Genomic DNA, 25,454 nt, shown 5'->3' with positions numbered 1-25,454 from the left:
GACTTAACTTTGTTGGATTTTGTTACCTGGATTATTGAGCATGAACTTTGATAAGCAATAATAAGTTTTATAGCCGAGGGCAGACAATCCAGCACCCATATACCATACCATACCATACCAATTTATTTATATAGCACTTAAAACAGCAACAAGGCCAACCAAAGTGCTGTACAAAAGAACCAAACATGCACAGCAGACAGGAAAACATAAAATAGAAATACAGATACAAATAGCAGCAGAAGCTAACTAAAATGGCCAACAGAGTAGAGAACAGACCGGACCAAAACAAATCACACCGTGTTAAAGGCAAGCGAATAGAAGTGGGTCTTCAAGCGAGACTTAAAGACTGAGAGTGTGGGAGCCTGCCGGACACTCAGTGGCAACTCATTCCACAGTCGTGGACCTGCAACAGAGAAAGCCCTGTCACCTCTGAGCTTACGACGGGTTTCTGGAACTGAGAGAAGCATCTGGTCTGCTGACCTCAGAGAGCGCGGTGGGACATATGGCTGCAGAAGATCAGTGAGATAGGATGGGGCGGAACTGTTCAGTGATTTAAAAACATACATGAGAATTTTGAAATGGATCCGAAGGTGAATGGGTAGCCAGTGCAGGGAGGCCAAAACTGGCGTGATGTGCTCTCTATAGCCTGTACCAGTTAAAAATCGGGCTGCAGCATTTTGGACCAGTTGTAGACGAGCAATGGAGGACTGACTGATTCCAAACAGAAGTGAATTGCAGTAATCAAGCCTAGATGTTATGAAGGCGTGGATCACTGTCTCAAGGTTCTTTTTGGAGAGTATAGGCTTCAGCTTAGACAGCCGTCTCAGCTGAAAAAAACAGGATTTGACCATCATGTTTACGTGACTGTTGAGTTTTAAGGACGGGTCCATTATCACCCCCAGATTAGTCACCTTTTGTTTCTCTAGCGGGGCTAGAGAGAAAAGGTCAATGTCATGGTTCATGAGTGAGCCACTGGGATGGAACAGCATGACTTCAGACTTCTTCTCATTGAAGCTTAAGAAGGTTAAAGCCATCCAGTTCCGGATGTCAGCCAGGCAGTCAAGAAGAGGCTGAATAGAGCGTGTGCCTCTGTGCCTCAGGGGGAAGTAAATTTGTCAATCATCGGCGTAGAAATGAAAGGGTATGTCGTGTTTACGGAAGATAGCACCTAGTGGCAGCAGGTATAAAGAAAAGAGAAGGGGACCGAGGATGGACCCCTGCGGTACCCCCCACTGGAGTGCGGTCGATGCCGAACTAAAATCTTTGATATTGACACAGAAGGTTCTGTCAGAGAGGTAGGACCCAAACCATTTAAGGGCTGACCCTGTGATGCCCACCCACTGCTCCAGTCTAGAAATGAGGATATTGTGGTCGATGGTGTCAAAAGCAGATGTAAGGTCCAATAGGACAAGCAGCACAGAATCACCTGCGTCTGTGGAAATGAAAATGTCATTAAAAACCTTCAGTAGAGCAGTTTCAGTGCTACGGAGAGATTTGAAGCCAGATTGGAATAACTCAAGGATAGCGTGATCCCCCAAAAACTGTTTCAACTGAGACTCCACAATTTTTTCCAGTAGTTTAGAGGTGAATGGGAGTCTGGAGACAGGCCGGAAGTTGGACATGACTGAGGGGTCAAGGTTAGGTTTTTTCAGGAGGGGCTGGACAGCAGCATGTTTAAAAGTCTTTGGCACCACACCTGAGGATAAACTGCTATTCAGAATAGCGAGGATAAAAGGACCCAGGGTAGGAAAAACTTCCTTTAGCAGTCGAGGGGGGACCACATCAAAAGGGGAACCAGATGGTTTCATGCTGCACATTACCTGCTCCAGAGAGGACAGAGAGATGGGCTCAAAGTGGTCAAACACAGCCACACACTGAGAAGGGATGGACAGATCATGAGCTGGTGGAGAAATGAGTGCCCGGGTGTTTGCCACTTTTTCTAAAAAGAAATGGAGGAAGTTTTCACACAGCTCAGTTGAGGCTTCCAGAGGTGAAGGCTCACTGAGGTGTAGAACTGAGTTCAGGGTGGAGAAAATAACTCGGGGGTTGTGGGAGTTGGAGACAATTAAATCAGAAAAGAATTTACATTTGGCAGCTTTAACGGTTTTCTGATAGTGATGCCAACTCTCCCTTAACATTTGAAAAGACACCTGGAGCCTGTCCTTCCTCCACTTTCGTTCAGCTTTGCGACACTGCCGCCTAACGGCTCGCGTGACGTCATCCAGCCAGGGCTCTGATTTAAGTTTTGTTTTTCTGGTCTTAAGGGGAGCAACACGGTCCAGAACATTTAAACAGGCAGAGTTGAACTGAGAGGTTAGCTCCTCAGTGGTAAGAGACACCGAGAGCTGTTCGATCCTCTCAGAATTAAAACCTTCATTAAAACGAGCAGCAGTGAAATGGTTAATGGAACGCGTACGTGCAGGAACGCACGTCTTAGCAGTATGACAAGGGGGGGTGAAGTCAAACAATACAGGCATGTGATCTGAAAAAACATTGTCACCGATTTTCAAATTAGAAACAGACATCGCGTGTGCATCGCGTGTATACGTGCAGATTCATATAAAATGCAATTCTAATGTTTTTAAATGATGCTTTAAATAACTTCCCATTTTGTTTAGTAAATAAAAAAACAAATTACCAAAATTTAATTTAATTCAATATTTTTGTGTGGCACTACTCTGAGAAGCAGTTACCAGAAGTTTAATTCTCTTGACACAAATCCTCTCAGTTTGTCAAAACTGAGATCCTGCTGTCTGCTGCAAGAAAACTACTGACTAGAAGTACTGGTATGTACCTCAGACATCATAATTTATAAATAAATCAATTTAAATAGTTTTGTACATATTTAAAATGACTCAAAAGGAAGTGCTTTTAGTGTACACAAGTGCCAGCACCCCATTCAAAAAAAGTATTTCCTTTACAATTAAGTTTGGAATTCTTTTACAAACATCTTAATTATTTATATTTATTGAAAGTGTTTTGCATATTTGTTGTGAGGTGAACCTCTGTGCTCACTACAGTAAAATATCATTTGAGATTCAGAGATTCTTTATTGTCATTCGCACCACAAGTGGTACATGTGGTGGAACGAAATTATGTACACAGGGTCCCAGTTACGTCCAACAATAAAATGTGTAAGAAAAACAGTAATAAGATCTAAGATATAAACTAAGACTATGAACCAAGAAAAACATCAGCTAAAAATACGCTAAGCACTAATAGCATAAAAACAATCGGAATCAGAATAAACTTTATTGGCAATGCACCAAGATACAACGAGAACATGTACGTACAGTCGTCCAAAAGATGGGCGGAGTGCACGAAGCTGCGGCTATAAATAGCGCGGCCTTCTTATTCTTATTCAGAATAATATGTTGCTTATATGAGAAAAGGAAAGAAAACATGAGGAGAGATGGTATTAAAAAAAAGATCTCTCACGGCGTGTCCTAGACAGGGCACGATTTGAGGCATCAAAAAAACCTACCAAAGCAAAGCAACATAAATAGACATTATACATATAGGCCGGTGAAGACATTGAATTTTTAAGGGAAAGTCGTAGCATAGTCCAGAGTCTGAGTGCTGTCGAGTTTCGATACATCCCCACAAATTTATAGGCAGCAGACCAAGAAGTGATTTAAAGATGAACGAATGAACACAGTAACAAGCAAACAGGGGAGGGAGCTGAAAGTAGTTTTTTGTTACCTTGACCAGGTTGAGGATAATAATGGGTGAGCCAAACCGCTGCAGCATCTGGTCAAAATGGAGGGCAGCTACAGTTGCATATGGGTCTGCTTGATCCACTATGAGAAAAAAAAAGACAGGTCTGAATGTTTTTGAATATTGATAATTTATAAAAGTTAAACATGTACTATGAAAAAAAAATGTCTTGAAGGCTGTGCTGTAACTATTATTCATCACACAGTATCTGCAAATAAATCCTAGGTAGCCCAAAATGTGTTCTACAGTGAGACTTTGATAAAGAGAGTGAAAAAGAACAACCTTTAGCAACAAACAGAAAAGAGTTCAACAACAGATGATCTGAAACCTTTCCAATCTGGAATGACAACCTTAATCTTCAGATGAACTGTAGTAAGCCTCCCATAAGACAAACTACTACCCAAACTATATATTATTATTATTATATTTATATATAGATATATGCACTTTCCACTTCATGTTTGAATCTTTTTACAAAGATCCAAAGAATTCTGAGTTCAAATGGATAAAACTGAGCATCCTGGTCCAGGTTTAAAGCTGCGTAAATTCACTTCAATTTTTTTTCTATTCATTTTGCACTTCTAAAAAACATTTGTTGTTTTTTGCAGCAACACATGCTGAGCCCCTTACCTGCAGCCTGCCACAAAAATGAACAATAAGGCTGAAAATGCTGTGCTGAAAGAAATGGGTCAAACTGTTTTACGAAGTCATCTCGCTCTGTGAAAGTACAGTAAAAGTACCACAGAGAGGTACAATAAAACTAACAACAGATCGGAGGGATTTCAATTTATCACTCTCTGTCCTATACATCCATTGTCACAAGAACCTGATTTATGTTTGGACTGTTCTTGTTCTGTTGAACTCTCTAAATTGTCAAAAACAATAGCATCATGCAAACTATTAATGTCTGCTACATCCCATCCCAACCAGACTGTTTAAAGAGGTAGTTCTCCTAATTAGTATCCCCATTGTGATTCTGCATAAGTTGCCTCTAATGAATGTTTACATACCATAGTGCTTTAAGACTGCTGTAATTAAACCTTTACTTAAGAAACCTGATATATATATATATATATATATATATATATATATATGTATATACACATACATATACATACATATACATACACATACATACATACACATATATATATATATATATAAGTACTAAAATAAACTACTACTTACTACTTGTACCACTATTCTTACTTGGCAGTTTTTCACTTATCACGGGGCTTCAGGGTACAGATTCCCCACGATAAACGAGGGACTATTGTATATCTAATCTAACATTCATTAAAAAAAATCTTGGGAAAATAGTTGCCAATCAATTGTGTGAACATCTGAACCAAAATAATCTGTTTGAAGAGTTTCAGCCAGGGTTTAGAGCTCATCATAGCACAGAAACAGCACTGGTGAAAGTTACTAAAGATATTCCCATGGTCTCAGACAATTGACTTGTGTCTACACTGGTCCTGTTAGACCTCAGTGTTGCATTTGATACAGTTGATCATAATATTCTATTACAGAGACTTGAATATGATGTTGGAATTACAGGAATGGCTCTAAATTGGTTTAAATCATATTTATCTGATAGATTCCAGTTTGTAAATGTCAATAATGAATCTTCTTCATACACCAAAGTTAGTCATGGAGTCCCTCAGGGTTCAGTGCTTGGACCAATATTCTTTACTTTATATATGCTTCCATTAGGTAAAGTTATTAAACAGCATGGGATACATTTTCATTGTTATGTTGATGATACACAGTTATATTTATCCAAGAAACCCAATGAATCCAATAAGTTACTTACGGTCTTACTTACTTATAAGTTACTTAGTCTTAATGACATAAAAATCTGGATGACCCTTAATTTTCTGCTTTAAACTCAGACAAAACAGAGATTGTGGTTTTTGGACTTGGACATCTTGGGAATAAACTTTGCAGCCTTTCACTTCCTCTGGATGTCATTAATTTGGCCTACAGTTCTAATGTTAAAAATCTTTAACATTAGATTAAAGACCTAATGTTAAAGACATGTCCTGATTTTTGATCCGGACATGTCTTTTAACCCCTACATTAAAAATTTTTATTATTATTATCATAAGACATTATATTACCATTAAAAGTCACCCCTGGATTGCTCAGTAACAAAAACACATAGAAATGAACATAAACAGCATAGAATGAACATGCATCTGTTCAAATATTCCACTGATCACTGTTGGCAACAGCAATACCCAAACATCTACAAACCTTCAGAAACTACCTCTAGATAAAACCTAAAACCAATGAGAATCCAATGTTGAGAATCACTGATCTAAAGAATATTAAAATTAAACGCCTGGCATTCTTTGAAGAAATGCGTATCGCCTGCGCCTTTAACGTCAGACGTTCAGACTAAGGTCAATTTATGTTAAAAATGACGCAGTTGGAGCAGTTTTTGTCAGAGTATGAGTTGTGTGATATCTCACATGGTTTTGCATTATTAGCTGAGAATCATTCACAACAAATGCTTTTATCACAACTACCACACTAGATTTTAACCCAATAGCTATAAAAATGGCCAAGTTAAAGCTATGTTTGTGTTTTGTAAGGTCAGATAACTGTGGTGGTCATCTTGAATTGGGTTGAGTCAAAAAGTCAAGCAGTTGTACATGCCAACCTAATGATTACCTTCTAAATGTTTCATTGGAATTCTTCCACTGATCCATGAGATATTTTGCTAACAAACAGCTGATTCCATTAGTTAAGCACAAAGTTTTAAACAGATATTGTGTAATCAATCATTTAGCAAGAACATAAGTTATGGCTCAGGCTCAGTCTCAGTTAGTACCACACCAAATTTCAGCTCATTATCAATAAAATTTACAACTTTATAGCCATTTTTGAGTTTGCTAAGATCGCTTTGCTGTTGCAGCCATCTTGAATTAGATTGACTTCACAAGTTAATCAGTTGCAGTTGTACATCTAATGATTACTTTCTTAAAGTTTCATTACAATCTATAAGATATTTTCCTAATGGCGCAGACAAACTCACATACAGACGAGGGCAAAAACAGTATTATTACTGCTTCGCCTTCGGTGGCATGCGATAACCAGTGGCAAACTGTGTCAACCTTTATTTATGCAAATACACCAAGAGCAAACTAAACGGGTAGGGGGTCGGTTCAGGCAGCATTTCAGAAATGTCAGATAAGGACTGTGTTCAGGAATAAAAGTTGGAGCACAACAATAAGGTGAATGAATGATCACAGGAATCTTAGGGACACAGTGTCTATCTCAGGTAAATGTCATCCGAGGATGAATAAAAGGGCAGATCAGAGGGAGGAAAAGATTATGATTTAATAAAGGCATTGTGCACAAGTAAGCATGCAGTGTGCGGTCTCATCCACCTGAAAAACCCCATCATGTCCCTTCAGCTGTGGTTTTGTGCCTTTATTCTGCTCATAATGAAACTGGAAATGAGAACCAAGAAGGGGGTTACCCTTACCTAATTCCTTTTCAAATTTCTTAGATCTCTTTGGTACTGAATGGACCGATGAGCCCTAGTATAAAACTTGTCCTTAAGCTGATTGCAAATGCAACCTTTTACAGTTTCAAATAGGTTATTTCTAGTTCTGGTCAGTTAAATGTAAATCGCAAAGATAAATGTAATTTCTAGCTCAGTTTGCACTTAGTCTTTTTAATTATACAAAATGACATGAAATTTTATGTTAATAAAATACATTAAAATATAACATTTTAAAAAAGCATTTGATTTAGTTTAAAATGTATTATAAAACATTGGTCTTACGTCTTATTGGGGGTTTTGGCATCATGGTGGAAATGTCCTGGGACCAGTACAGCGGGACAGAGCCTCGCACCTGGACATATGAGGAGTAGCTTCCTGCTGTAAAAGACATAACTGAAGCATCATGGGCGATCTGTTCGGTCTCCACCTCGTTTGCTACATCCCCCTGAGGACAAAAAAGTTCATAAATAAACACAATAAAACCATGATCATGGGAGAATAAAGTTGTGGGTTTTTTCCAAAGTCAGGGGTGAGAACAAATCTTTGTTTAGAACAATTAAACAGAAATAACAATGTAAAAACTGTATTTTATCAGTGGCTTGGTCAGTGTGTGAAATCATGTTCTTCAGGTGATCAACATGCACTAACATTTCTCTGTGTGCTCAATAAAAACTCAATTTCAAGAGATGTTATTTTTACATTCAATCAGGCTAGTGATTGGTCACTACCTAACCTAAATAGATGCAAGATACTCTTAAAAAAACATCACCATTTTAGAAATGTGGCTTTAGAAATATCAACACTAGTGGAAGAAGTTTGGGAGGACAGTGAGTTCTTCTAAATCTGAAGTCACAGTTATTTGCCATCCCTCTGGGTTAGGGTTGTGGTTTTGTCTCCAATAGAAAAATTCAAGTATCTGAGTCTTGTTCATAGATGTATTAATGGATTGGGGCTTCATCTGCAGTAATGAAGGTGTTGCTCTGGTTCACTGTGGTGAAAAAGGAGCTGAGCCCAAAGACAAAGCTATCAATTTACTTTGCCTGCATTTCAACCCTCACCTTAGTTGTAATGAAATATATATTATGACCAAAAGTATCCTGAAGCTGCTGAAATGAGCTTCCTTTACAGGGAGGCCAGTCTCAGCCAGAACTTAGATTAGAGCTGTTGACTCTTCAACATCAAAAGGAGTTCACTGAGGTGGTCTGGGAAACTGATTAGGATGTCTCTTAGGAGCCTCACTCTGGAGATTTTCCAGGCTTTTCACATAGAGCGGAGAAGACCCTGAACTCACTGAAAGGACTTTCAATCCCTACTGGCCAAGAGACACCTTGTGATCCCCAGGAGGAACTGGAGAGTGTTGCTAAAAAGAGGGATGTTGGTTTATATTTGACCTATGCCACACCTTATCAAATAAAATAAAGAAAATTGTTATTTGGATCAATAAATTGGAGTGTGGTTTGCAATCATGAAGGCATCAGTTCTATCAGTTGTGGTAAAGAAGCAGCTAAGCTTCTAAGATTCTAAGCTAAGATTCTGGCAGATCCTGATCACCCGCTCTATGGTGAGTTCAGGTTGATTCCATCTGGACGCAGGTATCTGCAGTCCATATGTAGGACGAACAGACTGAAAAACTCATTCATCCCTGTAGCGATCAGGCTTCTCAATGAACAGTGATGATGTCTGTATGTTATTTTAATGTCTCAATGTCTTGTTTAGTATGGATGTTTTATGTGCCTAATGACTGTGAAACAAATTGCCCCTTGGGGATAATAAAGATTCTTGAACTTAAACTTGCAGCTAAAAAGCAAAGCTATTAATTTACTGACCCATCTTCACTCCAACCCTCACCTAAAGTTATTACTTATGGATTATGACCAGAAAGACTATGATGGAGCTTTAGGGCCACGCTAAGAAAGAAAAAAAAATTACATTGCCAGGCTAAGAAAAAGAATAATTAAAAGCCATAAAACTATGAGAATAAAGTCGTAGTATTTCGAGAATAAAGTCGTACGAGACTTCTTTTTTTTTTTACAGCTCTCGTTAATTTTTTTATTTTATTTTCCATGAGTCGGATCCACGACGCGACCTGTCATTCAATCCAATAGACATGTCAGCAAATGACCAATCCGAAGCTAAATTGAAAAAAGTGAAGTAAAGTGAATTGAGTCGCTGGGTCTCTTCAGCCTCTTTCTGGCATATTTATTGAAGACCCCTAACAGCGCTGCACGCACACAGTTTCATTCACTGAGCGCCGTTTTCAAACGGAAACAAAAACGAAAGTCATGACGTAATGATGTCACGCAGCCCAGAAGCAGCATACAAAAACACAACAGTAGGTGGAAGTATTGGAACATGTTTTGAGTTAGAGCGTCAATAACAACACAGTTTAACAAACATTCTTCATTTTACCACAGTTAAAATGCAGTAAACCTGCTTTATCGTGTCGGAGTTTGGATAATGTTACGACTCATTTAGCTTCGGATTGGTCATTTGCTGACACGCCTACTGGACTGATTCACAGGTCATGTCGTGGATCCAACTCGTGGGAATTTTTTTTTTTTTAAATTAACAACAGCTGTAAAAAAAAAAGTATTCTCGTAATACTACGACTTTATTCTTGTAATTTTATGGTTTAATTTTTTTTTCTTAGCGTGGCCCTAAAGCTCCATCGTAAAAGACAGACAAATACTTTATGGAAGTATGATAATGAAAAAATATAGATTTTTTTTTTTTTTACTTTCCACATCTGTCTTTGAAATAAAATAATGTTTATGATAATTACACATTGCCTCTTCATCTTTGTTACGCTACACTCAGCATCCCAACTTCCATAAAACTGGAACATACGACGACTCAATTTAGCTTCCAAATATGTTAAAAAGACTAAACATGAAAGCCAAAGTTGTACTTACAAATATGTGTCTTTGATCAACTTGACTAGATTAAAACTCTGCCACAATGTGGGACAGGATAGCTTTCTAACATGTCTTGAAAAGTTGGCTTTCCAATTTTGAACAAAAACACTTTATCTGCAAATAATAGCAGTAAAATTGCTTAATCTAATCCCTTTTTCAGCATAGCTGTCCAAAATGAAGGAAACCTATATTTCCTCCAGAAGTTCCTTCCTCCTCCCAGCCTACACTCATGCTGACACTCATGCATACTAAAGAAAAAGAGCCCGTGGATCAAATTAACCCCCCCGTGCTCAACCTGAGTCATCACAATCACCCTGATGGCCCTCAGCTCTGCCTCTACTATCTATTGTCCTTGTTGCCCGAGCAACTGTCGTACCTCACAGTTGGCACCTCTTTTCAGGAAGCGGGTCCCTGCAAATCTGCTGGAGCGCCTGGCAATGAGGGTGATGTGAACTGGTCGACCGTAGATCAGTAGTTCTGGTGTTGGTGGGTAAAGGAAGCATAATAATGCAACAGCCATGTTGTAAATAACACAAGCACATACAAATACTACACTAACTAAAATAAATGGAAATTAAACTTGACAGTGACATTCTGCAACACTGAACTGCTTTTTAAGTGCATACACTTCATCTCCCATAAGGTTGTTCTGTTTAACCCATCTGCGCTATCTGAGCCTCTCAGAGGACTACAACAACAGTAATGAAGCAAAAAAGTTTCTAGGAATTGTCTCAACTCATCCCCACACCGTCACAGTGCTGAGCTGTACAGTAAAATACTCCTTAGCCTGATGCATTTTACTGTAAATGCATAAATACTGGCCAAATAAAAACCGAATAGCTCCTGTAGGATTATTTAATATTTGAAAATAGATCATTGCCAACCTTATAGGAAAAAGGTAGCATAGTGTAAACTGCCTAATGTGATTTGTGCTAATGAGACATGATGGTAAATGACTTCAAACTGAACCTTAAGCCTAAGGCAGAGTTTTCTCCTCATAAATTTGAAGATTTACTCTCTAGAAGTAAAGCATGCATCAATCTAACAAAGACCTTTGCAAAACTCCAGAGGAAATAATTCATGTAGCCTCAGTTCAGTGGCATAAACATCAAATTAAAAGCTGCAGAAGAACGATTTTAAAGTTAATAAAACTTATAGTAAAGCACAAGCTTTGCCTTCATTCGCATATCCACAAAAATAAACATGCAGAATTAATCAAATAGAACAGATGGATAGATTAAGTAATTACTAGTGTCTTTACAACAAATTCATTTAGCTAAAGCCTTTAAAAAAAATAAAAGCAGTTTTTGTTTACCCCACTCTGGACATCGAACACATCTCAACCTGTTAAGGTGAGACTAAAAGAAGAAAAGACTGCAATAAAACAAATTACAGCTCCTTCATTGGATGTTGCATCCAAAGAAAGACTTTAATTAGGCATGGTTTTTAAAGGTTTCTCTCAAAACTCATGGCAACAAGTGGATCATGCAGACTAACAAAAACAACAACAGACGAATGAAAACAAAGCGCCAGCCACACTTGCAGTGAAACACATTAGACCTGTCAGTGCTTGAAGGATACTGGACTGACCACAAAAGCCGTGGATTATGTACATGAGCCAGTCAGGATGCACAATGTCCTTGACTCGCTCCAGGAGCTTCCCGTTCCACACGTACTTGTAATACGGCTCAGTTTGGAGGCCATAAACCACTGTGGTGGAAAAATAACAGACACACATGAAAGCTGTGGATAATTTTACTCACCTAGGATGAGTTCAAAAGATCAGGTAGAGAGAAGCAAATATAAGAAAAAAACATGACAAAAATAATGGAGTGTATTTAGAAACTCTTGTGATAAATACATGTAGTTACATCAAGGATTTGTTACATTAGACTGTAAAAGTCATAAAGTCATTGGTCAAGGCAATTAAAGGGATTTAAAAAGTGGCTTATCAAAATAAAAACACAGACTTGCTAAAGACTAGACAGCTTCTAAAGGCGGCAAACGCAACACCGTGCAAAAGTTTTGAGTCACTTCTCAATTCTTCTACATTTTCCTTTTAAAAAGCTACTTTTTTAATGGTCTTCAGCAATATTTCTTTAATTTTTTATTAGGTTTTCTGAAGGTCTGTTAAAGTTTAGTTTCCAAAGAAATAATGATAAACTGGAAATCAACTGGCCATATTAACTGAAGGGGAAAAACGACAATAGCTTGATGGCAAAGTAGCAAACACAATTCTTATGCAACTGTCAATAAAGAGACCGCTAAAGCTTGTTTACTTAAAATAGTTAAAATGTGCTCAGTTGGTGTGCATCCATTTTTAGACCCTTTCACTTCTTTCAGCTTCATTGTGCAAATTTTTAAAAAATTTCAGCTACTTTCAGCTGTTTTGTGCTTCATATAGATTCTTTCTTCTAACTACAACACTTTTGTGCTTCTTCTAACTTCTTTCTAATAATTTCATCTGGTTATGCTCCTTTCTGCTTATTTCGGTTATTTCAGCTACTATTACCCTCACCACGATAGTCGCTAAAAGCTTCAAAAAACTGGTCATGACCCACATCAAAACAACCATCAACATCAACGAGGACCCTCATCAGTATGCATACCGTGAGAACCGATCAACAGAGGATGCAATCTCCTCTGTGGTCCACACTGCGCTCAACCACCTGGAGCAGAAAAACTCTTACGTCCGTATGCTCTTTGTGGACTTCACATCCGCCTTCAACACCATGATCCCCCAAACCCTGATGGACAAACTATCCACACTAGGACTAAGCCCCTAAATTTGCAACTGGGTACTAGACTTTTTAACAAACAGACCACAGTCAGTGAGGATCCACAACTTCTCCTCCTCCACCATAACCCTCAGCACTGGCTCTCCTCAGGGATGTGTGTTGAGCCCCCTCCTGTTTACTCTGCTCACGTATGATTGTGCAGCTACCCATCCAGGCTGTCACATTGTAAAGTTTGCAGATGATACAGAGGTGGTGGGATGCATCACAAACAATGATGAGTCCAGCTACAGGCAAGAAGTGGAACACCTGGAGAACTGGTGCAAAGAGAATAACCTTCACATCAACGTGAAGACGACAAAAGGAGATGAATGTGGACTTCAGAAAGAACAAAAACATCCACACTCCCCTGAACATAAGAGGATCTGCGGTGGAAGTGGTCTCCAGCTACAAGTACTTGGGTGTACACATGAATGACAACCTCAGCTGGAGCAACACCACAACCAGCCTGATCAAGAAAGCTCATCAGAGACTCTACTTCCTCAGGCGGCTGAGGCGAGCTGGTCTGGGAAGCTCAGTCCTCACCTCCTTCTACAGGTGTGCAGTGGAAAGCATCCTGTGCTCCAGCATCAACGTGTGGCATGGAGGCTGCACAGCTGCAGAAAGAAAAGCTTTGCAGAGAGTGGTGAAGGCTGCACAGAAGTCTGTCGGAGTCAGCCTCCCCACCATCACAGACATCTACACCTCCAGATGCAGGAAGAGGGCCACCTGCATCATGAAGGACCTCACTCACCCAGCACACACACTTTTTGCCCCACTCCCCTCAGGAAGGAGGTTGAGAAGCATTAAGTGTAGAACCACTATGCTGGTGAAGATTCTCAGTCATCCAGGACATGATGAATTCAAAAAACGTTCAATACAAAAACAACTGGACTTTATTTGTAACAGAAATTTGTTCTGTTACAAATAAAGTCCAGTTGTTTTTGTATTGAACGTTTTTTGTAGAACCACTAGACTGAGGAACAGCTTCTACCCTGAGGCTGTTAGACTCATGAATCTCTAACTAGAATAATCACTGTGAAAAATCACATCATGTTGCTGCTGATCTGTTTCATGTTGCTGCTGATCTGTTTCAATGTTGATGTGTTCATGCGTGCTCATCCGCACACACAGACTCATGTTCATGTTTGTGCTGATGTTCAATGTTTTATGTTATGAGTGCTTAGTGTATATTTAGTTGATGTTTTTCTTAGTTCATATCTTAGATCTTATTACTGTTTTTCTTATACATTTTATTGTTGGATGTAACTGGGACCCTGTGTACATAATTTCGCTCCACCACATGTACCACATGAGGTGCGAATGACAATAAAGAATCTCTGACTCTGACTCTCTCAATTTAGCTGTTTTTATGCAACTTTAAGCTTTTTCAGCCAATTCTTCATTTGTTGCACTCATTAAAAAAAAATCTGCCTAATTCAGCAATAATGTGCTCTCCCCACTTCCTTTTTGTAATTTAAGCTTGTTTCTGCCTTTTTAGCCATATTTCAGATGTTTTCTTGCCAACTTCTGCTTTTTTCAGATAATTTCCACTTTTTTTGTGCTCATTTCTGCTGCTTTCAGCAAACATATGTTCTTTCTACTTTCTTCTGCTAATTTAAGCTTGTTCTACATTTTCAGCTACCTTTTTTTAGCATTTTATAGCTAATTTTAGCTGTTTTCAGATTAATTCAACTTTTTCATGGAAATTTCTGCTACTTTCAGCCTAATTAACTCATTTCTGCTAATTTCAGCTTGTTATTCTTATTTCAACTTTTCATGCTAGCTTCAGCTTTTTCTGCTATTTCAGCTACTATTTACAGTAGGTGTTTTGTGCTAAACTTAGCTTTTTCAGCTAATTCTACAGTTTTTAGCTTATTACAGCTTCTTCCACTTCTTTCTAGTAGTTTAAGCTTCTTTTTGCTTTTTCAGCTACTTTACAGCCATTTTTTTTTTCAAATTTCAGCTTATTTCCTAATTTTTTTTGCGCTCATTTCTGCTTATTTAAACCTAATTCAGCCAATATATGTTCTTTCTACTTCTTCTAACTTAGGCTTGTTCTTCCATTACAGCATGTTTTTAGCTAATTTCAGCTGTTTTTCAGCAAGCTCTTCAGCAATAAGCAATCATTTTCACAGGAAATGCAATTTCTCTATTTTCAGTTGGTTTGTTCATTTTGGTTCAGCTTTTCTTCTTTCTTTCAGCCTCTCGTCCATTCCAACTGGCTTTCTTGTCCTCTCCTTTCTGTTTTCGTCCCTGCAGCCACTGCAGCAGCCTGGCTTTCAGTTAAAAACTGAAGTGTCTCTGATGACGTCCTCAATTATAGAAACTCAAGTCACGCTGACAAACTCCTGCTCACCTTGAGTAGGCACACCTTCATCTTCGAAGATGTCGAAGCAGTCCTGCTTGGTCTGAGCGTGCACCTCTGCCTCAGCAGGAGTAGCTGCTGACGACCACAGTTCATAGGGTCTCTGCAGCGATGTCAGGTTGTACTGCAGCGAGTGGCTCAGGTCGTAGCTGTAGCTGCAGGGCAGAAAGGCAATGTGACAAGTACTGGCTGTTCTGCCCTGAAATTCACCTGCAGATTGTCACTGTTACAGAGTTTGAAGCTATTTTGCTACAAGTACAACAAAACATACCAAATGTTGCTCAAATTAAAAGAAAACTGAACCCCTAAAAAAAAAACGCTAACCATGGTCAGAATAGATAACGATTTCTGCAAATGATGCAATCGATAGAAGCGATTTATGGTAAAAAAAAAAATAAAAATTTAAAAGCTTTCATTGTTTTAATACTATGCAAAGGATCATGAAACAACTGTGAAAATATCTACAAATATCTCATCAAGTCTTTGGTGCATACTACTTCTAGATGATGTACATGATGATAAAGGGAATGTTAGTTCGATGAAAAACATAAAGACAAAAATTTTAAAGTGTTTGGCCTCAACTGAGCTGAGTCACATTCAGGATTGGATCAGCTACGTATGTTCAGCATAGTGTTATGTGCCCAAAGGTTAAAAAAAATAAAAAATCTTACAATTTCTTGTTTATATTTGTACCATACATCACTTTTTTTTTTAAATTGAATTGAATATTTTGTAGTACATTTCACCAATACTGCATATTTTAAAGTTTATCTCTGTGGCTGGATCTGAAAAGTTACTTGCGCTTTGACACAATTCATAAATTTAATGAAAATTAAGCGGTTTGTAAGTCTACTTGAAATCTGATCAGCCAATCAATCAATCTTCCAGAATATAATCAATAAATCCTCTAGCATATAATAAATAAAATGACTGCATCCTTCAGTCACTGAGAATTTTATTTTGTCTTACCTAAAGTAGAAGTTGCTTGAAAGGTCCACATTCTGGAAAATCCGCACATATCTGTAGTAACATAACTCAGTCAGTCATTACACAACTAATAAGTGTCAAAGAAGAAAAATATAATTAGGACTGTATGAGAAAATAAACACCAGTGGTTCATTTTTATCTTGTACATATACTGTGCTCACTACTATCGTATGGTGTCATACACAGTACTGGGCAAAACTAATGTCTTCCCTAATATCTGAACTTTTCTTAAGCAAAAAGGTTTTCTTGTAGTTCTTTTAAAATTGGTTATACGCAAAAGTTCTACAGTCTTTCTTAAGCCCACCTGAGTTCTGAGATGATTTTTGACACATTTTAAACTAGAGCACGACCGATATATTGGTATATCGAGGTTTATAGCTCATAACCTCTATTGACCACAAAATATTGAATTACAGTAGTCCCTTGCTACTTCGCGGCTTTTCAAAATAAGATTGGGACATGACACACAACTGGCTGATTGATGGATGAGCCACATGATCGGCATGGAATTTTTATTTTAAATAAATTATTTTAAATTATTTAGCGCCTGCTGCACTGGTCTGTGTGCAGCCCACAGCTGCAGACAAAGCTCCCTCCTGCAGCATGTCATATATCTGAGCTGCAGCCGAGAAGTGGGCGTGGCCAAAAGCGCTGGCGGATAGAGCGCAGCCGGAGGCAGAGAGCTGAAATCATGACATTCTGTGCTCTTTTAGAGCATTTAGAGCAGGGGTCACCAACCTTTTTGAGACTGAGAGCTACTTCAGTGGGACCGAGAAACACGAAGGGCTACTTGTTTGATCCAAAGAAATTTGCACAGCTCACCTTTAATTTTAGTATTAATAATATTAATATATTTACATACATGTGAATATATGACAAAAACAAAGGAGACATAATGGATGGTTTACTACAGCAGAAAACTGATATTTAAACATAAACTACCATTTTTCAAGACCGCATCTGAAAATGCCTCATGAAAATCGTCTGTCTGCTCAAGGTACGGGTACGGATCCCCCGTGATAAACGAGGGACTGCTGTATATTATTATAAAAAAAGAAATGTGATGGTGGAGAGAGACAGACAATACCTTGCTTCATCAGGGTGTGTAACTCGGACAGAGTCGTTGGGAATGTAGATCATGGTGGTGTCTTCAACTTTATAAATAGAGTGGCCCCCGATGTCGGCCATTTTTCTGTGTTTGGTGATCAAGACAATGTAGTACCCCTCCAGGAAACGTACAAACCCTGTATTTTTAATTTAAAAAAAAAAAAACACAAATTAATGACTAATCTCTTGCAAATACCTTTTAAAAAGTGCATAACATTCCACTTTGCTGCAGATAGAACAACTTATTTGATGCACTAAATTTACTAAAAGAAGTTTGTAGGTCAACTATTTTTGTTTCTTGCCAATCATCTACAGCTTTGACAGGATAGAAACAAGTAACATTATTTGCAGGAGTTCATCATGAGTTTCTGAGTCACTCCTGATGAATTCAACTCATTTGTGCTTTCATAATTAAAATATGACCCAGACAGTTTCATACACCACGATTAATTATTTGCTTTCAGCTTTGGAAGAGCTCTCTTTTTTAAATCTGCAACGTCTAATGCACAACATGAAACGATGGCTGTATAATTTTAGAAATGTCTCATCAAGGGCAAAGAAAGCATCATAAAAGAATTATTCACCTGTTTAAAAATATCTTACTCTACTGCCCACTCATAATAGGTATTCATTTTGGGGTGATGACCTTTATAAGACATTTAAAACGTTTCTTTTTACAAAAATTTTTATTTCAAGCCTTTAAAAAAATGTATGATGGTTTTATGCAAGTTGTTGTCTCCAACATTTTAGAGCAAATATGATTTGCTGACCATTATCGTAAGAATAAAACTCTAAATCTACATGTGGTGTTGCTAACTGTTTGTTTTGGTTCATGATGTTTCTTTTTGCAAAGCATGGGTCAGAAGGACAAAACTGATAAACAAATTTGACTAAAAAGAAACAAAAAAGTGGTCATCTACAATTTCAGCTCCTCCGACTGAAGAAGTCTTTTGGATAAAAGACTGGGACAAGCAGAAGGGCAGCACATGGGCCAGAACTAAAAAAGTTGACATAATGGGCAAATAATTTACAATTGACCATATTCAATTCAATTCAATCCAGTTTATTCATATAATGCCAAGTCACAACAGAAGTAATCTCAGGGCACTGAACAGAAACATGTATACTATGTAAAAATAATAAGTTAATAACATTAATTATCTGAGGAGCAGACTGCGTGAAGTTCAACTTCATCGCAGACTCTCATCTTGAGCGAGCATGAAGGCGACAGTGGAAAGGAAAAACTCCCTCATGGGGAAGAAACCTTTAGCAGAACCAGGCTCAGGACAAGTGGCCATCTGCTTCAACCGGCTGGGTTTGGTAGGAACAGAAACACAATGGCAGGTCGAGAATCACATGTTAAGATAGAAACAGTATCAAATGAAAACTATTCAATTTTAACAATTCATTTAAGGAAATGAGGTCAATTTGTCCTCCAGTAGTCTAAGCTCAAGGCAGCATAACAAGCCAACCCTAACTATAGGATTTATCAAAAAAAGAAAGTCTTAATCCCAGTCTCATAACTGGACTATGTGTCAGCCTTGTGGACAAAAACTGGAAGTTGGTTCCCCAAGAGAGGAGCCTATATACGTCTAGATATATGTTAGAATAAGATATGTACTATAAGATGGAGCTAGGTTGTTGAGGGCTTTGTAGGTTAGAAGTAAGATTTTGAATTCTACCATATCAATAATAAAGTATACCATCTGACCTTTTTCCAACTGTTAATCTCACACAGTCAGTACAGGATAATAAAAGTCAAAACAAACGGACTTTAAAAAAAAAAGAATGCGTATCCTAGGATTGTTTTGAATAAATAATGAACACTGAAGGATACTCCCCTCTTCAATACGCTGTCCCATGCAATCAATATTCGTCACTGTGAATAACTACACAATTAAAATGATACACACATTTTTAGTCAGATATATACACCATCCTATACCGGTCTATTTGTTAGTTGTTGTTATTTTTTTCTACATAGGAAAAATGATGTGCAAGACAGTTGGATTGATCTCTAAACGATAAAATGGAATTGCATATAATTTTGTTGTATTTTAAGTGTAATGACAATGTTGACACTGATTGTTTTGTCCATTAATAGTTTTCTTCTTAAGGAATATAAAGGTCAAATCTAACAGTTGTGTTAACATTTTCTGTATCATGCTCAAACATCTCCATGAGCCTCCCAATCATTTTCTCACAGATCATTCAAAGGTGTCCTCTTTATGCAACATCATCAGACCAGTAGTATCTTTCAGATAACCTTTAATGACAATAAGTCGACTTATATAACCGTTCATTCATTTACACCACAAAGCAAGAAATATAAGTTATAAAGTCAAGTTTATTCAATGCTAACCTTATGATAGATTCAGTGCCGTTTTTCTTCTGAAACAAGTACTTTATTACTTTATCAACTCTGAATACTTGTTAATGCCTGTTGGCTGGTTTCATTCATTTTCACCATTTTCCTGTTTCTGATACACAAACGCTGTGCGCACAAAAGAGAATTGTTCCAGACGGGGTGGAGAATGTGCCGTCTGCTTTTGGAGCATTAAGATAGTGTAAGAGACACTCTCAGTGACCGAGTTGAGAATGGCTAAAAGAGTTGAGGATTTTTTATTTTTTTGCCATATGCAGTTTACAACATTGCATGAGAAACAATCCATTTATCGCCCATCAAAGTATCAAAATCTTTGTCTGCTTCGGTGTGGGAAGCTCATGCGTAGCCTGAATAATATGTTCAATTAAATATCTGAAATACGCAATAATTTTGTACTTTTGAATCAAACTCAAAGAGAAATAAACAGTATTATCTTCAGTTTTGCAATGCCAAATAAAAAAAAAAGTCTTCTAATGGTAAAGAAACAACACAGGAGTCCTACTGCAGTCATTGCAAGAACTTTTGAAAACAATGTTTTTACTTTGTGCACTCTATTGTGATCCCTTCTTCTTCCGTACGCTTTTCAGCATCTTTCTCATTCCACAATTTTTGTGCTATTTCAACAATTCATATATCAAAACGTTCAGCTCATTAAGGAGAAGAGTGCTATGACTTTTGGTATTGGTGCAACTTTAGCTTTTTGACATATTTAACCTTTTTCTGAACTTTTTCCTCATAGAAAATGAATTGAGCTCATTTTACATCCTTCACATCATTACATCTGTTTACAACCTTTTACTGCTCCTTTCACAGTTTGTTCTAGTTCAGCTTTTTTCAGCTTCCTTGTGAAAATTTAAACATTTTCTCAGCTACTTCAAGATGTTCTTTCAGCTGTTTTGTGCTCCTTATATATTATTTCTGCTAACTACAACATTGCTGTGCTTCTCACTTATTTCTGCTGATTTTAGCTTGTTATGCTCCTTTCAGCTTATTTCTGCAAGTTTCAGTTTTTCTGCCATTTCAGCTACTTTCAGCTGTTTTATGCTAATTTTAGCTTTTTGAGCTAATTCCACTTTTTTTGCACTCATTTCAATTTTTCTCATCCTAATTCAGCAAAAATGTGCACTCTCCACTTCCTTCTGGTAATTTAAGCTTCTTTTAGAAAATAGCTGCTTTTCAGCAGTTTTTTACCAATTACAGCATTTTTCAGATAATATCCACTTTTTAGCGCTCATTTCTGCTTCTTTCAGTATAACTGGGTAAACATCTGTTCTTTCTGCTTTCTTCTGCTAATTTAAGCTTGCTCTACCTTTTCAGCTACTTTTTAAGCATTTTAGCATTTTTCAGCTAATTTCAGCTGTTTTCTGATAAATTCAAGTTATTATGGGTAATATCTGATATTTTCAGCATAATTAACCTCTTTCTGCTAATTTCGGCTCCTTCCAGTTTCTTTCTGCTAGTTTCAGATTTTTTTGCTATTTCACCTACTTTTTAGCTGTTTTGTGCTAAATTTTGATTTTTCAACTAATATCCACTTTTTAAGCTCATTTAATCTCCTTCTACTTCCTCCTGGTAGTTTAAGTTTTGTTCTGAGTTTTCAACTATTTCTTTGCCAATTTCGGCTGTTTTTCAGCAAGTTCTTCAGCAATAAGCATCCACGCTGCATTTGCGCAAGAAATTCAATTTCTCTATTTTTATTTTGTTCCACAGTGGATGATTTGAGCCCTGATGGTGCACTGCATGTGTGAAATTCTCAATACTGTCACACTAAAGACTTCATATAACAAAAGGAGGCTAGAGAAGCGAATCATGTGATCTGTTACACAAACCTCTCATGTAAGGTTTCCTTTTTGAATTTAGATGAAGAGAACAAGCTCATTTGTTAAAATTAGGGTGACCTAAGTTCGATCTTTGGATCAACAGAGAAAAAGGATTGTAAGAGCTAAATAATTTTTTTTAAAGCCCACAAGATTGTAATGGGCTGTAACTAGGTCTGCAGGCTCATATCCAACACACAACCACAGGGGGAAAAAAATATTTTAATATTGTTTAAAATGAAAGAATGCCTGACTCATAACAGCATTCAGAATTTTCTCACTGAAACGTAACTTTTCAAGGTTTTTTTTATTTTTTTATTTACAGTGTGTTGCTTCTTTTAAATATGTTTTCAACAATTGGACTGATGATTAAACGATCTTTGGGTGATATAATAAAATAGGTCATTTCAAACTATAACGGTATAAAAAGTACACAAAGAAAAAAAGATCCTTGACAACTAAAGAAAAAAATTATATAAATCTAACATGAGATAAATTAAGAACAACTTAGATTGTCCTTTCATTAACAGTAACGTGAGTATATATTTCCTCTGTCCGTCTGTTAGCAAAATATTTCATGAACTCCTGGATCTATTTTAATGAAACTTTCAGAAAGTAAATAATGGATGTACATCTACATCTGATTAACCTTTGGAATCAACCTAATTCAAGATGTCCACCACAACTAATTAACCTTAAGAAACCAAACATTCCTATAACTCACAGAATTTCAACTAAAATCTGGTGTGGTAGTCGCTTACACTCACTCTTAACTCATACACTGAGCACTAGGACATCTCACAAAGTCACACAGAAACACTATGTCTTTAATTATTATTTTTTTCCCATTATCTTTTTTATTTGAAAAAGGCAACTTCACTTAATAAGTTTATAGTTGCTATGTAAAATGTGTCATACATGACCTTGACTTGTACTGATCTGTCTTTATATTTGTTGCCGGTGTGCGATTACACTGACCAGGAAAAGCTCCGTTTCATTTTATATTTCACTTAAATATAGCTGAAATGACAAAGAACTGCAATGTTTCCAGGCATTATAGATAAATTAAACGGCAAAAATGACCAGTGCTGACCACCTGCCATTGTCCAAAATATTACATGAAAACACTGGTGTAGACAAAAAAGATTTGCAAATTGTGAATCCCTATACTCGCCATTCATGGTTTTATGGCTTCTGTACATCATCTGCAACACGTCAATATTTGGAGAATAAAGAAACTTTATCTGCCACAAAATGATCAAAGCTGCGACACCACAAGTGTTTATGAAACTTGTGGTCTAAATGTTAAGTTCTTGCAGTTGTTCAGGCCATTGACCGCTTCCCCATTGATAAGTATGACTTGAGTCGGTTCTCATCTTATTAGTTCTACTTAGACCTGTCACAATAATAAATTTTGCTGGGTGATTAATTGTCGCAGAAATTATTGCGATAGACAATAATACTGTTTAAAATTTGACAATCATTAGTAATTATTGTGGGCAGCACGGTGGCGCAACTGGTAGAGCTGCTGCCTCTCAGCGTGCAGATCCTTGGTTCAAACCCCGGTCCAGGGGCCTTTCTGGGTGGAGTTTGCATGTTCTCTCCGTGCATGCGTGGGTTTTCTCCGGGTGCTCCGGTTTCCTCCCACAGACCAAAAACATGCATGTTAGGCTGACTGGTAACTCTAAATTGTCCCTAGGTGTGAGTGAGAGAGTGAATGGTTGTTTGTCTCGTTTGTCTCTATGTGGCCCTGTGATGGACTTGCGACCCGTCCACTCCAGGGTGTACCCCGCCCCTCGCACAGTGACTGCTGGACATGGGCACCGGCGACCCCCGTGACCCAAAATGGAATAAACGGGTAAAGAAAATGGATGGATGGATAGTAATTATTGTCAAATTAAAAAAAAAATGTTGGTTCATTTTTGTGTGTAGTACCTTTGTTTGACCACTGGATGGCAGTATAAGATTGTTTGAACTGAAGGATGGATAGTAAGGGAGCAAACAGTGTCTCTTTAAGAAAAATGGAAGGGAGGCCCCTTGACGTGACATGTCTCTCGTTCCTGTTTTTCGGTTCTCAAAATGGCGGACGCTCGGTGTGGTTTGAGCTCTTTAGCATAGCATTTGTCACACAAAGCTTTTAATTTAAAAAAAAAATCAGTAAACAAGTTCTCAGCTTCTTTTTCTCAGAGAAAAGCAACTTTTTAGATGAAGGCATGGGTTTCAACCATGAATTTTGGAGCTTCGACAAGACAGAGGTTCAGTTCATTTAGAAACATGAAAAAGATGGTCCCTTAAACTGGGCTGAGTGGGAATGGGCACCGGCAAATGGAAAACCTTAACTAGTGGTGCAGAACCAAAGAGTGTTTAGTCTGTAGGTTAGCACAGTTTGTGCCAGTGCAAGCTGAACTTACCCACAATGCCATAGGCAGTGACAGCCCTGGACAAGCCAGAGGAACCCTTCTGGCCAATTTTGGTGCGGTTGCCGAGGTCCAGACGGCCCAGCAACTCGCACACCTCTTGCTGGTTGTACACATGCTATGGAGACAAGACAGAAGTATTGTACAGCCTGAATACAACACTTGTAGCAGCTGTTTTATGACTTTCTATTAGTTTGTCTTTAGGAAAAAAAATACCGTTTGGTGACATTGAGATCAAGTGGCAGAATAATCCACTGTAAATTAATAAGTGTTTTACCAACAGCAATGATGGAGAGCTTGAGTTTATTGTTGTTGTTTTAACTAAGTAGGATTCAAGTATCTTTATTGTCATTCACATCACATGTAGTTCAAGAGGTGGAACTAAATTGTGTCCTCAAGGTCCCAGTTACATCCAAAAATAGCAAAAATATTAATATAAAAAGAAAGAGAATATAAGGAGCTATGATATGCGCTAAACGATATGCTAAAGGATCTAATATATATGCTAAAACTAATAATGTAAAATATTATGGTATATGAAACAGCAGCCTGAACACGCGTCTGTAGTGAGTAAATGGATATGAATGAATACAGCAGCATGACATAGCAGCATGAGATCAGCAGCATGGATAATCAGCAGCACAAATAAGTCACAAATCATCAACTAAAGTGGCATTACAGTGATTTTCTTTCATTTTTTTTCCTTACAGTGGTTATTCTGGTTAGGGATTTATAAGTCTAACAGATTCAGGGTAGAAGCTGTTCCTCAGTCTAGCACTTAATGCTCCTTAACCTCCTGCCTGAGGGAAGCAGAGCAAAAAGTGTGTGTGCTGGGTGAGTGGGGTCCTTCGTGATGCAGGTAGCCCTCTTCCTGCATCTGGAGGTGTAGATGTCTGTGATGGTGGGGAGGCTAAATCCATCAGTCTTCTGTGCAGCCTTCACCACTCTCTGCAGAGCTTTCCTTTCTGCAGCTCTAGATATATCCATATATCCAGGATATATCCACTGTAGCTGCATCTTAACCATGTTCTACTGAAGATAAAAAATAAATTCAATACCTAGCAGATTTTTGTTGTTACGTTTTGCTTGTTTCCTATACTGTATATGAAGAACAGGACAAACTCCAACCTATATCCAGTACATGTCAAAAATGTTTATATTTAAAACATGGATGCACTTGCACAGAAAGGTTCAGATTAAACTTCAGGCAAGTTTTAAATACTTACAAGAGGTTTTAGCATTTGTTTAGCGTTTGTTTAGTGTATAATATAAATCTTAGATCCTTATATACCGTTTCTTTTTATACTTTACAATTTTGCTATTTTGGGGTGTAACTGGGACTCTGAGTACATAATTTCATTCCACCTCATGTACCACATGTGATATGAATGACAATAAAGATACGTGTACTTGAATAAAACAGGATGTATTATTTACAAATTCAGATACTTG

General features: G+C 37.7%; 1 protein-coding gene across 1 annotated transcript in view; it reads right to left on the bottom strand.

The window, feature by feature from the left end:
- The window catches only part of fig4a (FIG4 phosphoinositide 5-phosphatase a), an 82,392-nt gene that overhangs the window by 54,758 nt on the left and 2,180 nt on the right, over positions 1–25,454 (bottom strand). The window contains exons 4-11 of the mRNA XM_037685473.1: positions 23,997–24,120; positions 17,363–17,519; positions 16,258–16,308; positions 15,280–15,443; positions 11,728–11,856; positions 10,523–10,623; positions 7,514–7,676; positions 3,703–3,800 (exon numbers count right to left, since the gene is read on the bottom strand). Coding sequence (XP_037541401.1) covers positions 3,703–3,800; positions 7,514–7,676; positions 10,523–10,623; positions 11,728–11,856; positions 15,280–15,443; positions 16,258–16,308; positions 17,363–17,519; positions 23,997–24,120 — 987 coding nt within the window. The remainder of the gene's footprint in view (positions 1–3,702; positions 3,801–7,513; positions 7,677–10,522; positions 10,624–11,727; positions 11,857–15,279; positions 15,444–16,257; positions 16,309–17,362; positions 17,520–23,996; positions 24,121–25,454) is intronic.

The sequence above is a fragment of the Nematolebias whitei genome, chromosome 12 (assembly GCF_014905685.2).
Source record: "Nematolebias whitei isolate Nwh7 chromosome 12, NemWhi1, whole genome shotgun sequence".
Lineage (NCBI taxonomy): Eukaryota > Metazoa > Chordata > Actinopteri > Cyprinodontiformes > Rivulidae > Nematolebias > Nematolebias whitei.
This window is presented reverse-complemented; position numbering and strand designations above follow the sequence as displayed.